The sequence below is a fragment of the Alternaria metachromatica genome, assembly GCF_023757995.1.
Source record: "Alternaria metachromatica strain BMP 0045 chromosome Unknown scaffold_4, whole genome shotgun sequence".
Taxonomy (NCBI): Eukaryota; Fungi; Ascomycota; class Dothideomycetes; order Pleosporales; family Pleosporaceae; genus Alternaria; species Alternaria metachromatica.
Genome location: NW_026055495.1, coordinates 1739710 through 1763760, shown reverse-complemented (window position 1 = coordinate 1763760; position 24051 = coordinate 1739710). Strand labels below are relative to the sequence as shown.

The 24051-nt window shown below is 47.5% G+C and overlaps 4 protein-coding genes across 4 annotated transcripts; 2 read left to right on the top strand and 2 right to left on the bottom strand.

Moving 5' to 3' along the window:
- Window positions 1-6155: 6155 nt before the first annotated feature.
- On the top strand, window positions 6156-7853 carry J4E83_002906 (uncharacterized protein; the record flags this gene model as incomplete). The annotated part of the gene is made up of 1 exon (XM_049329847.1): window positions 6156-7853. The coding sequence occupies one exon, from the start codon at window positions 6156-6158 to the stop codon at window positions 7851-7853; it is 1698 nt and encodes a 565-aa protein (XP_049191526.1).
- Window positions 7854-14152: 6299 nt separating this feature from the next.
- On the bottom strand, window positions 14153-15456 carry J4E83_002905 (uncharacterized protein; the record flags this gene model as incomplete). The annotated part of the gene is made up of 2 exons (XM_049329846.1): window positions 14153-15060; window positions 15126-15456. The coding sequence occupies 2 exons, from the start codon at window positions 15454-15456 to the stop codon at window positions 14153-14155; spliced, it is 1239 nt and encodes a 412-aa protein (XP_049191525.1).
- Window positions 15457-15950: 494 nt separating this feature from the next.
- On the bottom strand, window positions 15951-16989 carry PPT1 (Palmitoyl-protein thioesterase 1; the record flags this gene model as incomplete). The annotated part of the gene is made up of 3 exons (XM_049329845.1): window positions 15951-16717; window positions 16767-16956; window positions 16984-16989. 3 exons carry the CDS (start codon window positions 16987-16989, stop codon window positions 15951-15953), a joined length of 963 nt encoding a protein of 320 aa, XP_049191524.1.
- An 846-nt stretch (window positions 16990-17835) lies between these two features.
- On the top strand, window positions 17836-18816 carry J4E83_002903 (uncharacterized protein; the record flags this gene model as incomplete). The annotated part of the gene is made up of 1 exon (XM_049329844.1): window positions 17836-18816. The coding sequence occupies one exon, from the start codon at window positions 17836-17838 to the stop codon at window positions 18814-18816; it is 981 nt and encodes a 326-aa protein (XP_049191523.1).
- Between the last annotated feature and the right edge of the window lie 5235 nt (window positions 18817-24051).

Genomic DNA, 24051 nt, shown 5'->3' with positions numbered 1-24051 from the left:
ATGGTCGCTCATCTCATCATCGTGCCAAGCCAGCGCGTCGGGTTATCGATTGTCGGGCTCACGTACCTCGTGAACATGCAAGGCACGCGCTATCCCCTAGCCCCCAGAACTGCTCCACCTCACATGCAAAGCATTCGGTAAACTTGACTCTACGGGCTTGCAGACAATTCTATCTTCTTCTAGTCGTGCTCTTTTCGAAGTAAATTTGCCTTCGTAGTGGCCGCCCGAGTCAAGGCACTCCGATCTCATGTTTGTCAGCCTCATGTTTCATAGTGGCAATCAATCAAAGCTACAGAGAAAAGCAAGATGCATGGAGCCGAAGCTTGCGCAAAGTAAATTGCGACATGCTTTTCACGTTTGCCATGGGTCGCATCCTTCGACTGTGGCTCAAGCAGCTGCCGAGCTATGACCGCATGGCCGGGACCCTGACCTATCTCACTCACTATCGTCCAACTGGCTTCCTGTCAAACACACCCAAAGCTTCGACTTGCGAACTACTTTATTCTACATACATTCTGAACAATAAATACCGTCTTCCTATACATACCCATCTACCTCTACTGGATTTGCTGTGACCACCGCCCTAAGCCTGCACCTCAGGTCGACTGCTACACCAGCCACACGGCGTCACAAAGCACCATGGCGCAGCCGTGGGACTACATAGCGAAGATCGTATCGTTAGGCGATTCAGGATGTGGTAAATCAAGTGTATGCGACATCATCCCCGTTACCCAGGGCCTCCATGCTAACGCCTCCCAGCTAACAGTCCGCCTCTGCGAAGGCCGCTTCTCACCACACCACGACGTAACTATCGGCGTAGAGTTCGGATCGCGCATCGTTCCTGTCGGCCCACCAGCGTCGCATTCCCTGAGCATCAACAACCCCTCCAAATCCTCACAAGCACAAGCGCCCGTGTCGCCGTCGAAACAAAAGCAGGAGCAGAAGCACATGAAGCTTTCGCTATGGGATACAGCAGGCCAGGAGACGTACAAGAGCATCACGAGAAGTTATTTCCGGGGCGCATCGGGCGCGCTGCTAGTATTCGATATATCGCGGAAGAACACGTTCCTCTCCGCCACGTCATGGTTGCACGACTTGCGGCAAATCGCCGAGGAAGGCATCGTCGTGGTGCTCGTGGGCAACAAGTCTGATCTCGCGGGGTCGTCTACCGTAACTGATTCGGACGCCGCGAACAAGCGACAAGTCACAAAAGAAGAGGCTGAGGAGTGGTGTAAAGCGAATGGCGTCATGCAGTACGTCGAGACGAGCGCCAAGAGCGGAGAGGGTGTGGAACAAGCCTTTTTGGAAGTCGCAGAGCGGATATACCAAAATATAGAAGCTGGCAAGTACGACTTGAACGATCGAAGGAGTGGAGTCAAGGGGCCGGGAGGCGGAGCGAATAGGGCAGGCGTCAATCTGAATGATGCGAGTAAAAAGGGAAAGCAACAGGGCTGGGGCGGGTGCTGCTAAACTTCGGTATATACTGATTTGGGCTGAGACCATCGTGCCTATGGGCATATTATGTTGGCATACATTGTTTAGCGTCAACAGAGCAGTGGTCAGCTCGTACATAGCGTTATTGTAATGAATCTATTATCGTTTCAGCGGGTACGTTGCCCCGGCCAGAGATCGCGGTCGTGCTAATCATCCTATTATCCAATAACCTTTCCGTTCAAATTTTTTAGGTGTCTCGTTGTGGGCTCTGACCATAACCACAACTGAACAGGTGCTCTGGAGCCTACATCCCCACAACAACCTAAGGTTTGAGACATATTAAGGCAATGTAGCCCTATCAAGTTTTTTTTTATGCACACCGTAAAATCTGGCTGCCCAGCTTTTCGCTTGGGAGTACCGTGGTATTGCAATGACCAATCGCCAACAAGGCATTCACAACTTGGTATCGTAGTACTGTGGTAGTCGATCTCGTAAACCAAGGTACAGTATCCACAATCAGCATGAAAAAAATCATCTGGAGTAGTATAAGATGAATGGCACTTTCACCTTCGTTTCTTCTTCAAACTCATCACAACTCATACAAAGTCACACAGACTTAGTCATATTTACAGAACATTACACAACTTAACACAGACCCAGTACATCTTGGAAACGATGCGCTTCCTAGTAGTACTCCTCCTTTGGCTCAGCACCATAGCTGCCGCTTTCCCAGTCGGCTCTCACGTCATCCACGAGAAGCGAGAGGCGGACCCGATAGGTTGGGATAGAGACTCACGTGCATCAAGGGATGCAGTAATGCCGGTGCGAATCGCGCTCAAGCAGCAGAACTTGAAGCATGGCGAACTCTCACTCCAAGATATGCATAATCGAACCTCACCCAATTTCCGTAACGTAAACCTGAACCCGTCGGTTATGTGGTATACTTACATATCATATAGGAAAGCGCTGGACGGCCGAGCGAGTCCACAGTACATTTGCGCCTCACCCAACAACCACAAACGCGACTCTCGACTGGCTCCATGCAGCTGGAGTTGAGGACAGTCGCATCACGTTCTCAGCTAGTATGTCATTACCTATCGTGCCCGAGTAGAATGAGAACTGACAATACGTAGGACGGGATTGGATTATGTTCCTAGCCACTGTTGGTGAGGTTGAGGACCTATTTCATACGGAGTATTACAACTTCCATGAAAAGGAATCCGGCGGTCTTCGCATGGCATGCGATAACTACAAACTTCCACAGCACGTTCGCGAACATGTCGACTACATCACGCCCACAATACAGCTCGACGGCTTACGTCCAATGGCTCATGTACAAACAGCGACGAAGCCCATGGCTATTGCTGATCATATCACTGCCCATGGTGGTGCGGATGATCTGTCGACCTGTCACATCTTTTTTACCGTCCATTGCTTCCGCGCTCTGTACAACGTTCCCATTGCCAGTCACAACAATACCGGAAATGAGCTTGGTATTTTCGGGCTTGGTAACTATCTCTATCTTCCAGACTTCAAAGAATACTTGAGAAACTGGACGTCCCCTCGGATTCCCCTGGATGTTGAGCCAGAATCCGTCTACGTTTATGGTGGCAAACCCGGAGATCTGTCTCTGGCAGAAGCTGACAAGACAGGTGAGACTGCTTTGGACGTTCAGGCCTCGACCTCCATCATCTACCCTCAAAAGGTACGATTCTATCAAATTGGCCAGTCGAAGTTTATTAACGGTTTCGATTTATTTCTGGACGCGTTGGTGAGTATCTTGCTATCTTCCACGTGACGCAGCAACAGCTAACGTAGCTAGGATCCTACATACTGTACCCACCCGGGCGGCAACGAGCAGTACCTTGGCCCGGGATTCCCCGAAAACGATGAAGGAGAAGGCACAAAGAACGGACCATGCGGAGGTGCGCCAATGAGCAACGTCATCTCCATCTCATACAGCTTTTTGGAGAGCCAGCTCTCTCGTGCTTACCTTGAACGCCAATGTCACGAGTACATGAAGCTGGGGTTGCAAGGCGTCACCATCGTTGCCGCATCAGGAGATATTGGCGCTGGGTCTTCCGACGAGCAGTTCCCACCATCATTCCCTTGCACATGCCCTTATGTAAGCATCCACTCATTCGTCCTTTCAATCTCATTTTGCAGCTATACTCATTTCCAATAGGTCCTTTGCGTCGGCGCCACAACATTGCAAGATGGTACCATTGCCGGCGGCGAAATGGCAGCCACGTTTTCCGGCGGTGGATTTTCCAACGTCTTTCCCCGCCCAAGCTACCAGGACGACGCTGTCTCGGGCTGGCTTTCCAACTCAGCACCGGCATACGGAGAAGGGCGCTATAATCGCTCAGGTCGCGCATACCCAGATGTCGCAGTCATTGGCGTCAACTACCCAGTAGTGATTCTCAATACCACGAGACCTGTGAGTGGTGCGTCGGCTTCAGCACCCGGCTTTGCCAGCATGATCAATATGATCAATGACGAGCGATTGGCGGATGGCAAAGAACCACTTGGCACTTTGAACTGGGACATATACGACAATCCGGAGATATTCAATGATATTCTTGTGAGATATAATCCGGGAGGCGGTATGGATGGCTTCCCAGCGGGTCCAGGATGGGATATGGCTTCGGGACTCGGGAGTCCGCAGTATGATAAGATGCGGGAATTGTTATTGTCAGATCTGTGAGAGAGCATGTCGGTGGATGCGGTGAAAGATGCCGAGCCAGAATTGCATGATTTTCTGTAGCAGTACGATGCCTTCTTCGGCATCGTGTCCTTACCCGCGAGGAAAACAACACTTGGAATCAAACATCTCGCATCCCCCTTTCCGTCCCTCCCATCTCTTTGAGTCCGACTCCGTAGAGGCTTGCGCGTTCTCCAATAGCGTCGCCAAGATCGTTCGATCACGATACGCGTACTCGTGGGGTTGATTAACTTTCGCCCAACGAACCTGAAAAACTTAACAAAGCAAAAACCGTAACACGCAGCGTGCACACATCGAGATGTTGTCATGAGAGCATGCGGCATCCTCCACGGACTAACGCCCACGTTTCAATATCCCCGTCATATGATTCGCGAACAGGCCCTTTTGCGCTGATACCATGCCCAGGTGACCGTCTCGAGCGGCCATGACCTGGCGAAAAGCAAATGAGTACATTGCTGAGCTGGGGTCTAGCCGGGCCGCTAAGCTCGCATCGAACTCTTCTGCCGAGAGAGGTATTCTCCGGACTACCCCCATGGCTTGGACCAGCTGGTCTCCATGGTGGCTGCCCGGGAAGAAGGTGCAAGGTCGCTACTGCCTTCCTTCTAGGACATGCGGCTTGTGGAACCTGGAAATAACCATGACAGCCCGGACCGTGGACGTGGGTCGCTGCGAGGCTTATCTTCGGGCTTGTTAGTGATGTTGCGATTTCCGGTGGAGATTAGGACCGCGTCGCAAGGTCGCATCCCCACGCCCACAGCTGGTCGTCTCTCGGATTGTGCGAAAGCAGTACTACCGGTGGCAGTTGAGACGCTACTGACGCGGTACAGGTAGCGCGGAAAAGCTAAGAAAGTTCCGTTGGGCGGTCGGTATGCTTAGGGCTTAGGCTAAGGACGATCTGATAGCTGCAACGCAGAGCTATGGCGGGGATGATGTGCCGTGCAACAGCATGCATGAGGCTCAGCTGCAGGCCGCAGATCCTTTTGGTGGCCGTTGGACAGGATCCTCGCAGAAGGACAAGTCGGTGAACGAGTCATGGGGGGATCCAGAATCGAAGAATCTGGAAACGAGGAGGCGAGGCGGAGGGCATCGTCTCAACACGGATACGATGGCGGTCTCGACATGTCTAATTCGCATGGGCGTCGGGATAACCCCCAGCCCCGAACTTCGACCCGCTACCCCAGGTGCATAGATAGCCAGGCTGACAGCGGAGGCCATGCGCGCGGGTTGTAGTCGCCACGACGATGGACGTTGGGGGTTGTTGCATTATTGCCAAGGTGGATGAAGACGCGGTCTGGTCGATGCAAGATGCAAGCCTTGCGTCGGCGACGCAGCCGACATGCTTCCAAGCGTCGGTGTTCCTGGCGGACCGCACCCCCCACGCAAGCCGGCGGCGGTGAGGTTCTGGTGGACGCAAGCCACAGCCTTTTCAGTAGTCCCTTGAACATCCTTCACCTAGCACGCAATAGTTGTGCAACTCGCACAAAATCGCCTGCCAACAGGCACTACGGCGCAATTGTGGCTCCCCCATCTGCGAGCGGAAGCGGGAGCGCAAAGTCTGAAACCCCTGTCCAGTCTAAAAACTGGGTCTTGTGTAGAGACGCGTCAGGGCAAAAAGTTTGAATCTATTCGGGGTGTGTCGTGAAGTTGCCCAGGTGTTGCGGCTCAGTTGGGGCGTTTTGGCGTTTTGGCACGCACCACCAGGCCGCGACGTACACAACACAATGCAAGCCGCAGCCTCCTTTTGCCAACCCACGTTTTCCAAAGCACAGGCTATCAGCCTGCGAGTCCCGACTCATACTGTGTAATCCACCATGTCTAGACCCTCCGAAAAAATAGGGGCCCTAATCCGACTTTTTTTGGCACCATGCTCAAGGTTCTACGCATGTGCCCACAAAAAGGATTGGGCTGACGCTTTATAAATACTAGAGCACCGTATCTCCCTCTGCTCTCATCCACGTATTCCAGTATTCTCATTCCATTCTCACATTATTCCACCATGCCTCCTCAAGTCCCCAGGAACCTGCTGCGTGCCGCCCGCGCCCGCGCTGTTTTCCAGTCCACTAGGCCCTCCCGCCCTGCTGCCATCAGGTTCCAGAGCTCCGAGGCCGTTCGCCGGACACCTGAGAACAACAATGTTTACAACGCCCCTCCCAGGACATCCTCCCAACGAAAGGAGGAGAAGTTTACCGCTGGCACCACCACATCGCAGCGCCAAACACCTGCAGCTCCCCTCAAGCTCAGCAGCAAGAACCTCTCCCAACTCCAGAATGTCGCTGTCCCCACCTACCAGCGTGAGGGTGTCAAGCAAGGCATTGTCCACGTTGGTGTTGGTGGTTTCCACCGAGCCCATCTCGCAGCCTACGTCGACACTCTTCTTGAGCAATTCGCCGTAAAGGACTGGTCCATCTGCGGTGTTGACCTTCAGCCATTCGCTGCTCCCATGCGCGATGCCCTGAAGCCCCAAGACAACCTCTACACTATCATTGAGCGTGCCGCTGAGGGTACCACTGCCCGCGTTTGCGGTTCCATCACCGACTACCTCTTCGCTCCCGACAGCGCTGAGGCTGTCATCGCCAAGATGGCTCACCCCGACACCCACATCGTTTCCATGACTGTCACTGAGAGCGGTTACTACATGAACGAGAACACCCACCAGCTCCAAACCGACCACCCAGATGTTGCCGCCGACTTGGCTGGTGAGCAGCCACCCCGCACCGTTTTCGGTTACCTCTACGCTGCCATGGAGAGGCGCCACGCCGCGGGTCTCCGACCCTTCACCGTTCTCTCCTGCGACAACATGCAGAAGAACGGTGACATCAGCCGCAACATGCTGGTCTCTTTCGCCCGCCACCAGAACCCTGAGGTCGCCGACTGGATCGCCAACAACGGTGCCTTCCCCAACTCCATGGTTGACCGCATCACTCCCCGTACCAACGACGAGGACAAGGTCAGCCTAGCCGAGAACTTCGGTGTTGAGGATGCCTGGCCCGTTGTCACCGAGCCCTTCCACCAGTGGGTTCTCGAGGACAAGTTCGTCGACGGCCGCCCACCTTTCGAGAAGGCCGGTGTTCAGATCGTCCCCGACGTGCACAAGGTCGAGGAGTACGAGATGATCAAGCTCCGCCTCCTCAACGGCAGCCACTCCGCCATGGGATACGCCGGTCAGCTCGCTGGCTTCACCTACATCCACGAGGTCATCGGCCACCCCGTCTACCGCCAGTTCGTCATCAACATGATGAACCAGGAAGTCAAGCCGCTCCTCCCCCAGATCCCCGGTGTCAGCGTCGATGACTACATCAACACCCTCCTCGGCCGTTTCTCCAACCCCACCCTCAAGGACGAGCTTCCCCGTATCTGCCTTGGCGGCTCCGGCAAGATCCCTCAGTTCATCATGCCCAGCATCGCCGAGCAGATCGTTGCCAACGGACCTCTCCGCCGCCTCACTCTCGTAGCCGCCGCCTGGTTCCGCTACAACAGCGGCATCGACGACGCCGGCAAGGCCTTCACCGTCGACGATCCCATGGTCGAGGAGCTCCAGTCCTACGCTGCTCAGGGCCCCATGGCTCAGCTTGAGATCAAGACCCTCTTCGGTAACGATCTCCGTGACGACAAGCGCTTCGTCTCTGAGCTCAAGGCCGCATTGGAGGGCCTCGAGCGCGAGGGCGCTCTCGCTATGATTGAGAAGTACGCTTAGATGTGCGTTCAAAGAAAGAGATACCCCCAGGGCGGCAAACGTTTTGTGTCGCTTTCAACCAGGCTTTAGGTCTTTACTTTTTGGCATTGCATGCGAAGCATATAGATGATAGATGGGTTTTCTACTGGCGTTTCCCAAAAAGAAAGTGTTATACTGAGCGTTTTTATATAGCATTTTAATTACAGCCTTTGATCGTTATACTATCGTCTTTTGCTGTGTCATGATTGTATTGCTGATTTCCCCATACTATCCAGGTACTCAAAAAAAGCGTTCCTCACAATTCACGTCCCCAGCCTCCAGGCGAATATCACAATGACACACGACAAAAACCCTCAAAAGAGCGGTGTCTGGCATCATTGCTGTCAAACTCGCATTCCCCATCTTTCCACCCCCCAACCAAAGATCTTCCTCACGCGAAGGAAGCCGCGGAGAACCCATGACGTCAGCATGACCAGCGTATGCTAATCAGCGCTCGACACCGCAAATGTGCTTGCTGCAGGCCGCTGCATCCTTATCTCCACGCTACCCGTCGCCCTTTCCTCAACAACATTTTCGTCCGGTCTATCAATCGACTCTTGCAGCTCTTCGTACCTTCCCTAGAAGATCAAGTTCGCCGCGACAAATCTGGTCAAATTTGGTCGCCTGTATCCACTATGATTACACAGATGACGATATATTCGCCTCTTGCGGGGCAACTGCAGCGAGCTTGGGGTGGAGTGGTGGAGTGGTGGAGTTCCTCGCGTAGGGAAGGGACTTGCTGCTGCATGCCCACTGCAGAATGGGCTGAGATTGCGAGCCGGGGGGTTTTGGACCCTGTGTTGACAGCGCTAGGCTGGCCGCGGGCACGCTAATGTAGAGGTCCCCACTGCGCCACTCGTGTTTTCTACGCGCCGGTTCTTGTCGCGTGCAGTTTCCTTCGGCTTGCCGAGTTGCGCCACTGGAGTTGTCAAGCTTCGTCGTTCACTTCTATTCTTGCGCACTCTAGCTCTGACGAACTCTTATCGCTATCACCGAGAGCTGTGCTAGCCCTATGCCGACTCTGTCTGCGGATGGTACGCCTTGTATACCTGTATGGCCCCCTCAATGCTTTGCACCAGCCCGAAGAAGAGTGTAAGACCTATCGCCACAATCGCTATCCAGGAGTTGAGCCAGTGATCGCCTTTCTTGCTGTCTTTCAGGGCTTTTAGCAATGCCTTGGACGTTGGCGTGGCTTCCTCGACTGCTTCCCCCAGTAAGACCAACCGATCACGCCAGAACTGGAATCGTTCCAGGCGCCTGGATGGATGCCCAGCTCGATAGCGACCACATTTTGCCAGTGTGCTATCTATCGGCATCTGCGCTGAGTTTGCTCGGCCTTTCATTGATAGCCACCGTTTCGTTTTGCGATCCGCCTCTGGGAACAGCAGAGCCAGCGTATCTAGCGTTTCTTCGATAAGACCGTCTGGGAAGATTGGACTGCACAGCTCCATTATTAACATCGCTACCCGGTCACATGATAACGACCACATACCTCTCAATTGCCATCATCTTTCTCAAAAACGACGCATGATGGAAGACACAAAACTTCTTGTCTCCTTCGACGAGGCGCAAATGATCTAGCAAATTATCGGTCCAAAGCACCTCAATACCTGACATTCGCTCAATGTTGTGGCATACGAGGTCTGTACTGACAACATCCTCCTTGGGATCCAGTTCGATATCGGGAGGCTGATTGAAGTATTCATGTACGGCGTTCGTGAACGTGCCTTGGGTCCAGGGCAGGGAATGCTTCGCGGATATTTCGGATGAAAGCGGTCCGATGCTGATCATCGCAAAGATGCGAGTTGCTAGCTTCAGAGAACCGTCCAACATCTTCTTCTCATCTGCGCTGGTCCTCTGCGTTTTGAGCGTTTGGCGTAGCCTTTCCCTGATTTCTCCTTCGTCAGCCGCGTCTTCCAGCAGGTGCGCAACCTGCAAAAGGCTTCGATGCGTTCTTGAGCAGAGATGGGCGCCCTCATCAGTGAGGGCTGCATTACACTCCCGAGTGTAGTATCCAAAGTATGCATCCCATGCGAAATGAACTATTTTCGGCGATTGTACTCTTCTTCCTCGCCATAAACGCTGCACAATCTCCGCCCTAGCCTGGGAGCTGACGGCATCCTGGAGGACTTCATCAAGCGGGCCATATAAGGTCGCCATCTTGGAGTCGAGTGTTTTTGGAACTCGCTGCACGACCATAATCTTGTATGTGGCAAACCCGTTTATAAGTTGGCAGCTCGCAAGGCTCTGCACCGCCTTCACGGGCTTGCATCGCTGACCGGTCAAGCTCGCAAGACCTCCAATAGCAGCACCCCGCGACGCCTCCAAGCGGCTGAGCCTTCATCACTCAAGTAAACAGCAACCCCTCACTTTATATTTTCGATTGATTCGCATGTCTTCTGCGTATGTTCCAAACGTTCTTGTTTTTATACCCTCCCAATTCGCGCCGTGTAATAAGCCAATGTCGTAGGCTCGTTGGCACACGTGCAGGGTGTGAGACCATCATGGGCGAACGATACCTTAGCCGAGCCAAATTCTGGAAATCCGCGACAGAACCCTATCCGAACGTCTGTGCATGTATCGGAACCGGAATCGGCATCTTCCACGGTAGACACTGGTGGCATGCTGCGGGACCAGCCAGGAAGCAGTTCAGCATCGTCGTGCCTGAAATTGTGGAACAACTCAACTCGGTATTTACGGAGCGATACTCTAGCATCGTAATTTTTCATCTATACATGATAGGTCGGTCAGCGGAATCAGCGATACCTACCATCATGTTCTTTTGCGAGGAGAAAGAACCGCGCAAGATGGCTAAGAAGACTGTGGATGAAGGCGGACTCTTGGCTAAACTCCCAGGATTTCGAACCGGACATCTTGTGAGACGACCCGGAGTTGGGAACCTGATACAACCCGCAGGGGGAGGTGAAGAAGTCCAAAGATCGAACGAACCTGAACCGGCGACCGAGGTTTACTTCGATCCCTCCCAGCCTGTGACGGCTATCGGAATGCCCATTTTCGTCAAGCAAGCCGACAATGTTTTGCGGAGAGCCACAGCCAATGCTGTCTTTCACGGAGAAATACCTGTGTATCTTTCCGTCGCACATGTGTTCCACAGCGACACATCGTCACCGCCCGCTACATCGATCGCTGGTGACAACAATTTTGACTTTGGAAGTGGAACCGAGGATGAGGTTGAAGACGAGTGTTTGGCCGCAACATCACGTGCGAGTATGAGCTCATCGGAAGAAAGTCCCAACGACAGATCAGAATCACTGCCTCCCGATTCGACGTCTTCTTCACCTCCGCCAAGTGGTTACTCTGAGGTACATTCAGTTCCTAGTGATCAAAGTTTACCAGATATGGCAAATCTCGAGCATTTGGGCGACATGGTAAAGTATTCCCTAGATTTGGACTGGGCAGTCATCGTTATCTTCCACTCGAGCGTCGCATCTGCAGTGCACGAGCTCAAATCCAAGATGTCAAGTGAGAATCAAAAGGGAAAAGCAGCCATAGAATCTGAGGTGACCAAGGTTGTGGCGCATACTTCGCGAGGACTTATCACCGGACAACTTTTTCATGATGCTACTTATGTGCGACTCCCGGGCAGTGTGACTTTCCAAAAGGTCTACCAAACCATACTGGACTCACACTTGGAATGGGGCGATTGTGGGGTTGCGATATTAGACGCCGTGACTGAGCAGCCTCATGGTCATGTCGTTATGAGCTCTGCGACCAAAGAGGTTGTATATATCGTACCAGCAACTCAGGTCTTCGGGGACTCAGGAACGCAATGGTCCAAAGCTGATCCTGATCTTCAAGGTTCGTGTGTTTATCCAACATGCTGTGCAGTTGTTATTGTCATACTGTACTGATAGATTGAAGACACCATCACACCGGCAAAATCCTCTCATTACAAAGCGCCTGGTTTCAGGTTAGCGGGTCGGCATCCATCCAGGGATGTCACCCCACTTGCCACCCCACCGTACGCTCCATCACCCATTAGAAGAGATCGGGATCCGAAGCTCCGGCCTTCTTGCGACTCCTGTGTTGCATCCAAAAGGAAGTGCAGCAAAGAGAAGCCAAGATGTGAACGCTGCCGCTGCGTCAAAATAGTATGCACATATAGCGCTCCAAGACTACACGGAAAACCACGCTTGGCCATAGACTCGGGCTCTATACCAGATTCATTCTCCTCGCTCTCAAACTGCGAAGGTACGTCTTTTCCGGTCCTCTAAATGTCTCGCTTCGTGGGTAGTCAATAGAGTCTCCGTGAACACAAAGAACTGACATTCTGTAATCCAGACATACAACCACGAAGTTTTGATAAACCCCCGACGAACAACCCAGATCTTCAATGGGCAATCGCCACCCACCCCGATGACTTTAAATCTAGCTCCATGAGGTCGACCATCCGTCGAGCAGCCATGGGGTCATATCTGGGAACGCACACATCGTCCAACAGTAGTTCATCAAAGTCGAAACCCTATGAACCGAGGGAAGAACCGAGAGAAGAACCGACCAACCCGGGTTTTCGATGGATAACCGCCGCCCACCCAGAGGGCTTTAAATCTAGCTCCATGATGCAGACCGTTCGTCAAACAGCCATGGGATCATATCTAGGAACGCACAAAAAGTCCGACAGTAGCTCATCAATGTCGAAAACCCATGACAGCGCATACGAATCGAGAGAAGAATCGACCAACCCGGAAGAAGAGCAAGGCTCTGGGAAGAGGAGGAAGCTGTAAGCGGAATACTCATACAATCACCCGCTTCAAGCCATATGGCTTTTACATCAATTTGCAGTTGAGACACCGATAACCAGCTTGAAGACATCAAATACAGCAATAGAGAAGACATTGACCAATCTATTTCCCCAAGACAAAGACGTAATCTATGTGCCACCAAACAAGCACTCTACCGAAAGTCCAGACTACTGAATACCCGGCCACCGACCGATCCAACCACCCTTAACCGGTACCTGACTGTACTTCACCTGTTCCTCCTTGCCACTGGAAATTTGCTTCCTCCACAAAACACCGTTCAACGTGTCGAAATCCCAGTCGCCAACGGCATCTCCTTTGTAGTCCATAGCGAAGGGATTAACATCGTTCTTCCATCCCTCCGTCTCCGCCTTCAACCCGTGCCCCTCTTTCCACCCAGGCGGCTTAGCGTCTATAAGCAGTCTCCATCCACACGGGCACGTCGAATCCTCTGGGTTTTTGACCTTCCCGCACAGCCTCGGTCCGCACCTGATCCATCGCCACACAACGGTGTATCTCTTCCAGATGTCTCTCTCCCGGGTGTCGACAAACGTCTGATAGCTGGTCTCTTCCGCGGGGTCTTGGCTGTTCTGCCAGAGATATGTCTTCTTGGTGGTAGAGTCCTGAAGGACCTTCGAGCCATTGATGCCACTTTCTCGAACTCCTTTTCCTACTAAGGGATCTGTGATTTCGAGACCTTGCGCGGGATTTGTAAAGTAGAAGGGCTTTCCGTATTCGACATCTACGATGGGCGGAGGGGCTCTGTAAAAGGGATCGTCTATGGGAATGCCTGTAGTCATTTCAACTTGCTGGATGGTAGTGGGTTGGATTTGTGGATGAAGATCTCGTAAAGACTTGATTATCGCTCGTTTGTTATGGATACTGGAGCGGATATGCAGTGTAGAAAGTAAGACACTGTACTGAACATCCACCTTTTATACTCGACAGACGTTACACAGTGACTCTTCCCTCGCGCTTCGACTCAAGACCGTCGTGGCATGTGAGTTTAGTGTACGTGTGAGTCTACGACCCACCAGACCCCCAAGTGCCCGCATACAGCACTAGAGACACCCGCATCTGATCTGAGAGGCGGACACCAGCGTGTGTGTAAGCTGTAAGACCCACCCAAGATTTGAGCCTCTAATGGCCCACAGCCGATTGACTCCTAACTGAGTCTTTAACGTTATCGTGAACTAGAGAAGAGCGGGTCTCGTGCGACCTGAGGAGGCAAAGGTACAAAGAGATCGAGATATCTCAAACATGACTACGTAGTACATTGCATTCCTATCCGTGTTAGTGACTGTGCACTTTCTCTCGCCATATATAGACGAAGCAATACCTCTAGTCCTTTCCGAAGGCTTCATCAGTGTATTCACAGAAGCGGTTCTCCTACCCTATATATATACCGAGAAATCAAAAAGGGTATCGTTGCGCCGAGTATCATCCAAATCCATCCCATCGTACATGTACATCCCATAACGCCAGTTCCGAAAGAGTCCCCAAATTCCCACCACGGGTCGCCTACGAAGGCGTCATCTTGATGACACCGAATCCATCATCTTTCGGCGTCGCCCTTCCTCCACCGACCATAAATGTCCCACTGCCCTTCTCGTCGAACCAGCGACTACTCCTATGCCAGCTAGGAAGGTTTTCAGGGTCTTCGTCTTCGTTCATGCAGCCTCTCCTACAGCCACCGTTTTGCCGCCACTGCGTACCAGCCCACCTCATGCAACGCGCGAACTCTGCACACCGGCCATTCCTTCGTTTCTTCTGCTGCGAGAAGTCTGTGAGAGTTTGCCGGGGTGTGAGACGACGGAGAGTTATGACAGCGTGTGCGCAGAGATCGGGTATAGGGAGTGGAAGGTGTGTAAGCGCGAGCGCTGTTGTTTCGAGCGATTCGAGACTGTAAAGGAGTTCTTCTGGCGCGGCAAGGAGAAATGATACGGGCTGTTGCACTACAACAGAGTTGGAGATGAGGCTCGAAGCTTTGCGCCTCAGTATACGCCTGGGCCCAGTCTCAACCTCTTTTCGTTGCTCCGGTTCGATGGCTGGTACTGTTGGTGTGACTGCTCTGACCATCGCATCATCCAGCTCCTCCAACGCTCCGATCGCAGCGCCATCAACCTCCCACTCCAAGACCTCCTTCTCACAGCCTGCCATGCCCATGTAGATAAGGTCTTTCAACTCCATGAGCAGTTCGAAGATCATACGCTGGGGTACAGGCCGCTGTTGGAAGAGTGTTTGTATCGGCGGGAGAAACCTTTGCGCTATCTCTCCGCCGGTGTATAGATTCTTTCCATTTGCGAAAGGAGCATTGTCGGCCATTTGTATCTCGATCTTCGACATCTGACGAGACAGACCAGCGGCAAGGTGGCGGATCTGGATGAGGGGGTTTTGCGTGAGCGAAGATTGTAGGGTGGAAGAGAGATCTATCGTGGACAGTCAGTATATGCGCATACTCTATCAGACTTCAAATACCGTCCCAGATACATACCCGTAAACGCAACCTCTCCAGCCAATGCCACTAGTGCTTCAGCGAGCTCTTTTTCCTTTTCCTTCAGTTCGCGTCTCTGAGCCTGCATGGCCCGCCATGGTACAACGAAGCCAATGCTCTTGCCACCGACGTCGATCGCTTTTCCATCTGCGACCTCTTGCGAGCTCTCCACGACGCCGCCCTTGGCATACTTCTTGCCCTTCTGCCCGCGAGCATCGTCTTGGTGGTACTGAAATGCGAGAAGAAGATCGTTGTTATCTTTCGTATTGCGAAGATTGCGCCAGACGCTTAGGACAGCGTTGGTGGAGAAGATTTGTTGATACGGCGACATGGTGATTGCGCAAGTGGATTGGTCTTCACATTGCTGATGTAGAAACAATGAGAGATGCGACAGGGTGCCGGTATCGTAGATCTGCGGCGAGATCAGGCGTAAAGGGCGCTTTGTTAGCAGGTTGGCGGGTCGCGATGAGATGGAAGGCGAGGACGACCCATGTTTGTCAACAGACTTAGCCGCATTGGGATGCAACACGTGGGGCCGCGCGTGAGGGGCAACGCATCTACCACGCGCTACCCGAGATAGCGTGTCAGACGCGCAGGAGGTAATGTTCTGCTCTTAGATTTCTGCTCGATGCTTTTCGTTTACATCGACGTCGGAATTGTGCCTTCATCCAGGCTCTATAGTACATTCGTATAGCAGCGCTCCTTCCCAATCAATCCTGAAAGATCAAACACAGCCCCAACCAATTCCGAGTATGCTGATGCGCCGAAGAACACCCAAGTATGCATCGCTGCGAACAATGACTGAACCAACTTACTTCAATTTCATTAGATCATGCCGGCCATGCCACTTGACGCGTATGCCATGGGCTTGATGTTCGGATGCGCAACAGCGTCGAACTGGGTGAACTTGAGCTTGTACTCTGGGCCGATCTTGATGAATGCGCCCTTGTTGTGGGTGCTGTCACAGTAGTTGGGTGCCGAGAAGACGGTGATGCAGCGTCCGTCGTGCTCGACTTCGTAACCCTCCATGCGCACTTCGTGCGACCGAATGATAGCCTCGAGACCGTTGTTCTCGCAGAAGCGCTTGGTGATATCGGGTCCGAATTGCAGACCGACACCGCGCTTGCTGGGTCCACGGCCTGGGTTTGTCTGCGGGTCGGTCCAAAGCATCTCCATCATGAGCCCAGACTGTCCAGGTTGACGCTGCTTGAATCGGTCGAGCTTTCGCACGTCGTCTAGCGTGACCTTATCGTCTGAGAAGAGGCCGCCGTGGAGCACAAAGTACTTCTTGCCGATGAGGGTGGCGAGAGGAAGCGCGGAGAAGGACTCCGAGAACAGCTTAAAGACCCGCTCGGTGTATTTCGCCCTGCATTCACCCTCGAAACCGTACATTCTGTTCATGTCGTCCGTCTCATGGTTTCCGCGATTCAGGAAGAAGCTATCAGGGTATAGCCATTTGTAAGCGTAAAGCAGTAGGGCAATCTCGGTGGACCAAGAGCCTCGGTCGACGAAGTCGCCGTTGAAGAGGAACGCGTTCTTTTCGGAGGGCTTGCCGGCGAGATTGAAGATGTTCATGAGATCGAAGAATTGGCCTAGCCTTGTCAGTACGCAGTATGTTAACACCTTCTGCCTGGGACCTACCGTGAGTATCACCGCAGACAGTAATCTCCTTTCCGTCTTCGACATCGTGCTCGACCATGGTGGGCTCCTTCTTGACAATGTCCATGACTGCGATGATGATCTGGTAGACGTACTTCTTGGCCAGCTTCTTTCCGTTCTTGAATCGCTCAATCATGTCTTCGACAAACTCCAGTGTCATCTTGTCTCCGAGCTTTGCGCCATCGTATGAGGGGTCTACGGCCATGTGTTCCAAATCTAGGCCCTCTGCTGCCGACGGCGCGTCTTCGACCTCGATGGCTTTGAGAAAGGCATCTCGCTTGACGACCTTGTCGCACTCGGCCATGCGCAGCTTTGCGTTGGCATCATTGGGTGCTTTCTTGACGACGAGCTTCCAGTCGCGGAGTGCTTCACGGTGCTTGAGGATGGCGGTGTTCGCTGAGGCGCGGCGGTAGTATGCCTGGTGCTGCGATGAGCGTCATGATGACGATGTGAGTTTGCGACAATAGTACCTTGACGTTGTTTGGGTCCAATTCAATCGCCGTGTCGGCGTCTTGTATAGCGTATCCATACTGTTCGAGCTTGATGTATGTCTGGAGGATAGATTAGTACATGCTCGGGAGGCGCAGGTGGGCTGTGTACTTGTGCGCGGTTGGTGTAGAACGAGGGCTCTGCGTTGTAGGCCTCTATCGCTTTAGTGTAGAACTCAAGGGCATTGTCCCATTCCTGGTTCCTGAAGGCATTGTTGCCCTGGTCCTTGAGCTTGGTGGCTTCGTCGGTCGGGGCACCCATGATGTATCGACGCAGTGCGGGACAAGCTGGGTTATGCGAGGCACGCGGGCAGCGGGTGTAGTTGCAGAAGGCGCGACGGGCTGGTGCACCTGTTGATTGACGGGAGGGAAGTTGCGTCCCTGCGCGTTAAGAGATTTGAAGAGCAAACCAGTGACGTACGGCAACAAAATGAAGGTGACCTGTCGCCCGCACTGCCCGCCGAAAGTTATCAAACGAGTCTGTCCCGCCATCGCCTGGCCTTGCCGCTAAACGCCTCCACCAACGCCCAACCAACCAGAGACCTCGGCTCCGACTAGACATCATGGCGCGCAAGGGTAGGGCAACGGTCAAGACACCTAAAGATCGCTACATCACCGTCGACTCTGACGGCGACGAAGTCGAGCCTGATGTCACCCCACCTCGCGCTACTACACGCCCCCGAGGAAATAGCAGGGCAGACGAGGAGCCATACTTTGCGCACGAGTTGGAGAATGTCGATCCCGTAGCCTCGCGTGAGCGACTAAACCTCTCTAAAGCGGCGCCCGAGTCAGGTCCAGAGCCAGAGCGCCGACAGCCTCGCCAAGCTTCCGGAACCGTGGAACAAAGTAGGACACTCGCGGACGCTCTGTTTCCTGTCAGCTTCAACGACGACTTCCGTCCTCCCATCGAGTATTTCGGGTCGCCTACATCCATCTTCGACAACCAGGCTCCGCTTCACCATCAACAGCAGCCCCATCCTCCTCCTCAGAATCCTCCTACACGTCCGCGCGCTGCAGGTCGAGGTCGCGACAACCCTTCTCTAGACGCCAATCTCCCTGGTCGTACTGAGCGCCCCGTTGTCACACCCAAAACCCGCCATCCGCCAGGTCAGCAGCCGCCCGCGAACCCTCGTCCCAACGTCGAGAAATCCGAGATGGCACAGAACATGATCCAGGGCGGTGCGCACATACCGCCAGGCCAGCAGCGCAACATGCGCGCCTGCATGGTCTGCTCCATTGTCCGAACCCAAAACCAGTTTCTCACTCAAGGCTGCCCCAACTGCGAAGAAATCATCGAGCTCGCCGGCAACCCCGAGCAGATCAACGACTGCACATCCCAGGTCTTCGAAGGCCTCATCACTGTCGCGGATACATCAAGGAGCTGGGTTGCCAGATATCAGCGTCTGGAGGGCTACGTCCCGGGCGTCTACGCGACCCAAGTTGAGGGTATCCTCCCGGAAGACGTGATTGGCGCAGTAGAGAGCGCGGGTATCAACTACGTACCCAGGGACGGCAGCGAGCAGGATATGCTACCTAAGGACTAAATGGGGTATGATTCAAGGATGGGAGCCGGAACATTTGTCGGACGCGGCGTATGAGAAGGAGAGGAATACCTGCATTGCATCTTCAGCGACGGAGTTACGGTAAAAGCGCATCTACGGGTGGCTTGATAAGATAACACAACAGCTTGAAGAATTGATCTCATTACAGCATAGAGCACAACGTGACTAGTATCCGCGTGTATATTTTTGGTGTTATACTAGTGTTCTCGCACCTAAGGCTGCCGCTAACGCTCCAATAGATTGCCATAGGTCTCGACCCCCAATATAAAGACCTAAATCACCTGTTCTTCCACATACAACTATAAGATTATAAAAATTAGTTTACCCTCGCGATCTGTTAGATGTTACAAGTCTTAATTAGAGTTAATTAATAGGCTTACTCTTCTAGTAAGGTTGCCTCTTTTCTTGTCTGCTAAAGCAGCAATATAAGAATGCGTTAGCTGTTGTCTATTTCTAGAGTTAGGTTCTAGTATGCTATTCTCTGTGTTCTGTGTTCTATATTTTATATTCTATTCTCTATTTTTTGTTTTCTATTTTCTGTTCTCTATTTTCTATTTTCTAGTTTCTACTTTCTAGGCTGTAAGGAACATTACAACGCTAGACTATAAATATAATGCTCTAGATAATATGTACCTCTGCACTACTATTAGTATATACTATATTATCTTTATTTAATATTTACTAAAGTATACTATAGTAGAGTAATAAAGCAGTCTGCCTCTATATTTATAAGTAGTATTTATTATCTCTAAAAGTACTTTTCTAATCTACTAAAGTGCTTTAGATTCTTATAAGCTAGAGAATTAACGTAGCTTATAGATAAGTAAACTTTAAGTAGCTCTTAATAGAGTTATAGTGTATAGAAAGTTTAGTAAGATTATATTATAATGCTTAACTAATACGCTACTAGAGGTTAAGCTTTAGAAACAAGATAGCTTCTTTAGTAGTACTTAGAATAACTATAGCGCTAGCTAGTAATAAAAAGTTTAGATTTAATACGCTACTAGTTATAGGTATTACCTTAGCTATCTTTATAGTCTTTATATTACTTCTTATTTATATTATATAGAAGAGCTATTATTATATAAAGATCTTAAACAAGATTTACTATAAAGCTATTAAGCCTAGTTAGAGCTTACTACTAAAGTAGTATACATATATAGGTGCCTAGAATATAAAAAAGAAGCTATCTTGTCTAACTACTAGAAGTAGCTATTATAATCTATTATAATAGAAACACTAGAATTAAGTACGTTTGTAATAGAATAAAGAAATCTATAAGAGAGTTTTGTTCTTATACTTCTATCTTTATAATAGAGAGGTTATTACCTTTCTAGTACACTCTTATAAGCTTACTATAAGTATCTACTTAGTAGAGAACGTCTTTAAATTCTTTATAATAATAAATAGATTAGTGCGCTTTAGACGCTCTATTACTCTTTATAACTTCTAGAGACTATATAAAAGTTTCTAGAGATTATACCTTTTACTACTATATAAAACCTAAGATTTTACACGTAGGTAAGATTTAACTCTAGTATCTTACTTTATAGCGTAGTTTTTAGGTTGTAATAATAAGAGCTGTAAGAGAGGTAATTAAACCTTAGATTATAAAATCTTTAGGCTCTTAGCTCTAGAGCTCTAGCTATAATATTAGATTAGGTAATCTTTCTATTTTCTACCTAATGTACTTTACAGTGTTAATAATTTAGTAGATACCTAGAAGATAGCTCTAATATATTGTATTAGTAGGTGCTAACAGTATTAAATAGCTAGGTAGCTTATTAGAGATTAGAAATATCTTCTATATATTCTTATCTATAACTATTGTTTTCTAATAAGACGTTAGTAGTAGCTTCTTAAGAGCTAATTAAATCTTTTCTTAGAGAACTATAGAATATAGCTAGAGTAGACTAAGATTAGTAGCTTACTAATAGCTAACCTTTGTTTATAATTTCTTTTCTAGAATAATTAAAGATAGAAGATAAGAGAATAAGAAAGTTAATAAAGTTAGTAGAAAGGCTATCTTTAGTAAATTATACTCTAAAAAATAGCTCTAAGAGGTTGTATTTACTAATAGTATATTAGTATTACTATATAAGAAGATTATAAGAATAAGTAATACTACTTATATTAACTAATTCTGCAAGACTAGGTAACTATACTATAAGATACTTATATTTACTACCTTTATAAAGTAGATACTTTACTCTTTATATATTACGTAGTATAGAGGTTTTTATTATAGCCTCTTTATTCTCTTACTCTTAACTACTTACTACTACCTTTTACTTCTCTATAGTGTTATTATAAGATAAGTAGTAAAGCTATTATACTATAACTAAAGTCTGCCTTACTATTATAGTAACACTGTATTATATACTACTAATATAGTAGATCTTCTACTTATAACTTAGAAGATAAGGTATTTTTAGATATAATACTAATAATATAGCGCTAGAGTAGTAACACTTTTATATATATTAGTGTATATACCTTCTAACTATAGTCTAGATCTTAGATAAAGCTATATATAATTATATAGATAGTAAGATATTAATATATTATAGCGTGTTTACCTTATAGGTTCTATACCTAGGTATTTAGTGCTATAAGAGCTAATAAAGTTAATAGTAGAATATCTATTAGCCTTACTATAATAGCTTAGTATTATCTTAGCTATTAGATATTTATATAGACAAGAGCGCTAGCTATATAACTACTATATATAGAGTTATAAGAGCTAATAGATTTAGTAGTATAAGAATCTAAGCCTTATAATAATAGCTTAGAGTTATTCTAGTAGTAAGAAACTTATATAATGTAATATATATAGCTCTCTATTATAGTGTCTTATAGTATAATAACTAATAAGTTATAAGCCTAAAGTTGCTACGTAGACTCTAGACTTAGAGAAAGCTACTTATAATTATTCTAGTAGTAGAAACTTTATGCGCTTTATTATAATTACTAATAAATACTATACTAAATAGTACTAAAGCTAATAATATAGTACTCTAGAGTATACCTTACTATAATATTAGTAGTACTTAAATAGAATAATTATGCAAAGACATATGTCTACTAGATAACTACCTAGATAAGCTATAACACTACTACTACTAGAGCTTACAAAGCCTATTAATAGCTCTATCTTTATATAATATACACTAACGCTACTCTAAGATACCTAAGTACACTAAGTAGGTTTCTATAGTTATAGTATAAAAGGTTACTGCTAGTCTAGGCTATGTCTTATTTATCTTTATATTCTGTTATTACTATAGACAACTCTATTAATAAGATAGTAATAGTACTAGAGAAATCTATTTAGAATATTAAATTCTATAAGTAACGCAGATAAGATAGTAGTATATATAGTAACTTTAAGATAAGTAAATAGGCGCTTCTATCTAGTTACAACTAACACTAATTCTAGATTACTAGAAACTAGTTTCTAAAGTATAAGATTACTTAGTAGCTTTTAGACGCAAATAATACTACTTAAGAATAGTTTATAATAATTAACTAACTTATTAGCTCTATTAATAAGGTTTTTACAAAACCTACCTAAACTTTCTCTTACTTATAACTATAAGCATATAGCTCTCTAGCTATATTATAGATCTTCTTAATTAAATCTGCGCCTTAGGCTTAGATAGTATAATTAATAGTAATCTTAGACGTATTAGTTATCTTCTATTAAGTTCTATAGTATTCTATAGAAACTAAGAGACTATTTCTTAGGCTAATTAAACTATACAATAGTGTAAGCAAGCTTATAGATTCTAACGTATAGCACTCTAAGTTTAGTTTTAATATAGATATTAATCTATTAATAGTTACTATAAACATACATAACACTATAGACTCTACTCTAGAGTATAATAGATAGGCTAAAGGTTACACTAGAATAGAAAGTAAAAGCTATTTACTAACTTCTTAATTATCTACAACTATACAAAATAGTAGTAAGAAGTTTTCTAGAAGAATTAACTATAAGAAACTTATATTAGAGGTTACTACTACTAGTAAAAAGCGTAAGCTATCTACTAAAACCTATATAGATAACGCGTTAGATACATAAGAGACTCTAAAGTCTCTAACGTTACCTAAGAGCTTTATATCTACTAGTAATATTCTAAGTATAGAGCCTAGCTTAGCTAAGGTAGTATTATCTAATTTAGAAGATAGAACAAACTATCTACTATAAGTTTCTACTTCTACTCTATCTTTAAATGTATAAAAGTTATTATATATAGTAATAATTACCTAGTATAGTAGTACTATAACTAAACCTATTAATATTAATAAGCTTCTAGATAGTAGTAATAATATAAAAATAGTAGAGTAAGTAGTAGATAAAGATTAAGATCTAATACTTTACGTCTTCTAATAGAATAATAAGTAAGCTACTATAAACATCTATAAATAGATAATACTAAATAATCTACAGCCTTATAGTAGTTAGAGATAATCTCTTAGACGTAATTGCTTATTATAGTTATAACTAAACTTCTATAATTAGAAGAGCACTATTAATAAGATAGTTAATAAGCTTAAGAACTACTAGCTTAATATATAAGATTAATAGATTACTATATAGAATAGTAATATAATCTATAGAGGCCTTTTCTTTACTAGCTTCTATAATTAAATCTATAAGATCTTAAAGATCTAGACATAGATAGAATTCTACTTATCTAACTTACACTTATTAGTAGAGTAATAGAGTTACTAACTAGGTGTAATTTTAGCGTAACTTAAATACAAAAAGAATAGTAAGCTTTTAGTTTTATTTATAGAGGCACTAGAGAACTTTATTAAAGTATTAGAATAGCTTATAGATAGAGACGTAACTATAAGCGCTATATTAGATAGTAATAATAAGAATAATTAAGATTAGTCTCTAAGTATAGAATAAGTTAGATTATTAAAGCATATCTTTAGTTACTAAAATAGCTAAACATGTAGCTAATATTACTTAGTCTTCTTATTATAGATAATACGTAGTTCTTTCTTTATAATTATATATATTTATAGAAACTAACTATATATAAATACTAAATAATTCTACTACCTACTTCTTTAGAAATACTTTAATATTCTTTAATATTGTAAATAAATCTAAGACGCTATAAGCTTGCCTTATCTTTCTTAATTAAGAGCAACTATAGTGTTCTTTCTTTAGCTTTTTTATTATTATTATATACTAAA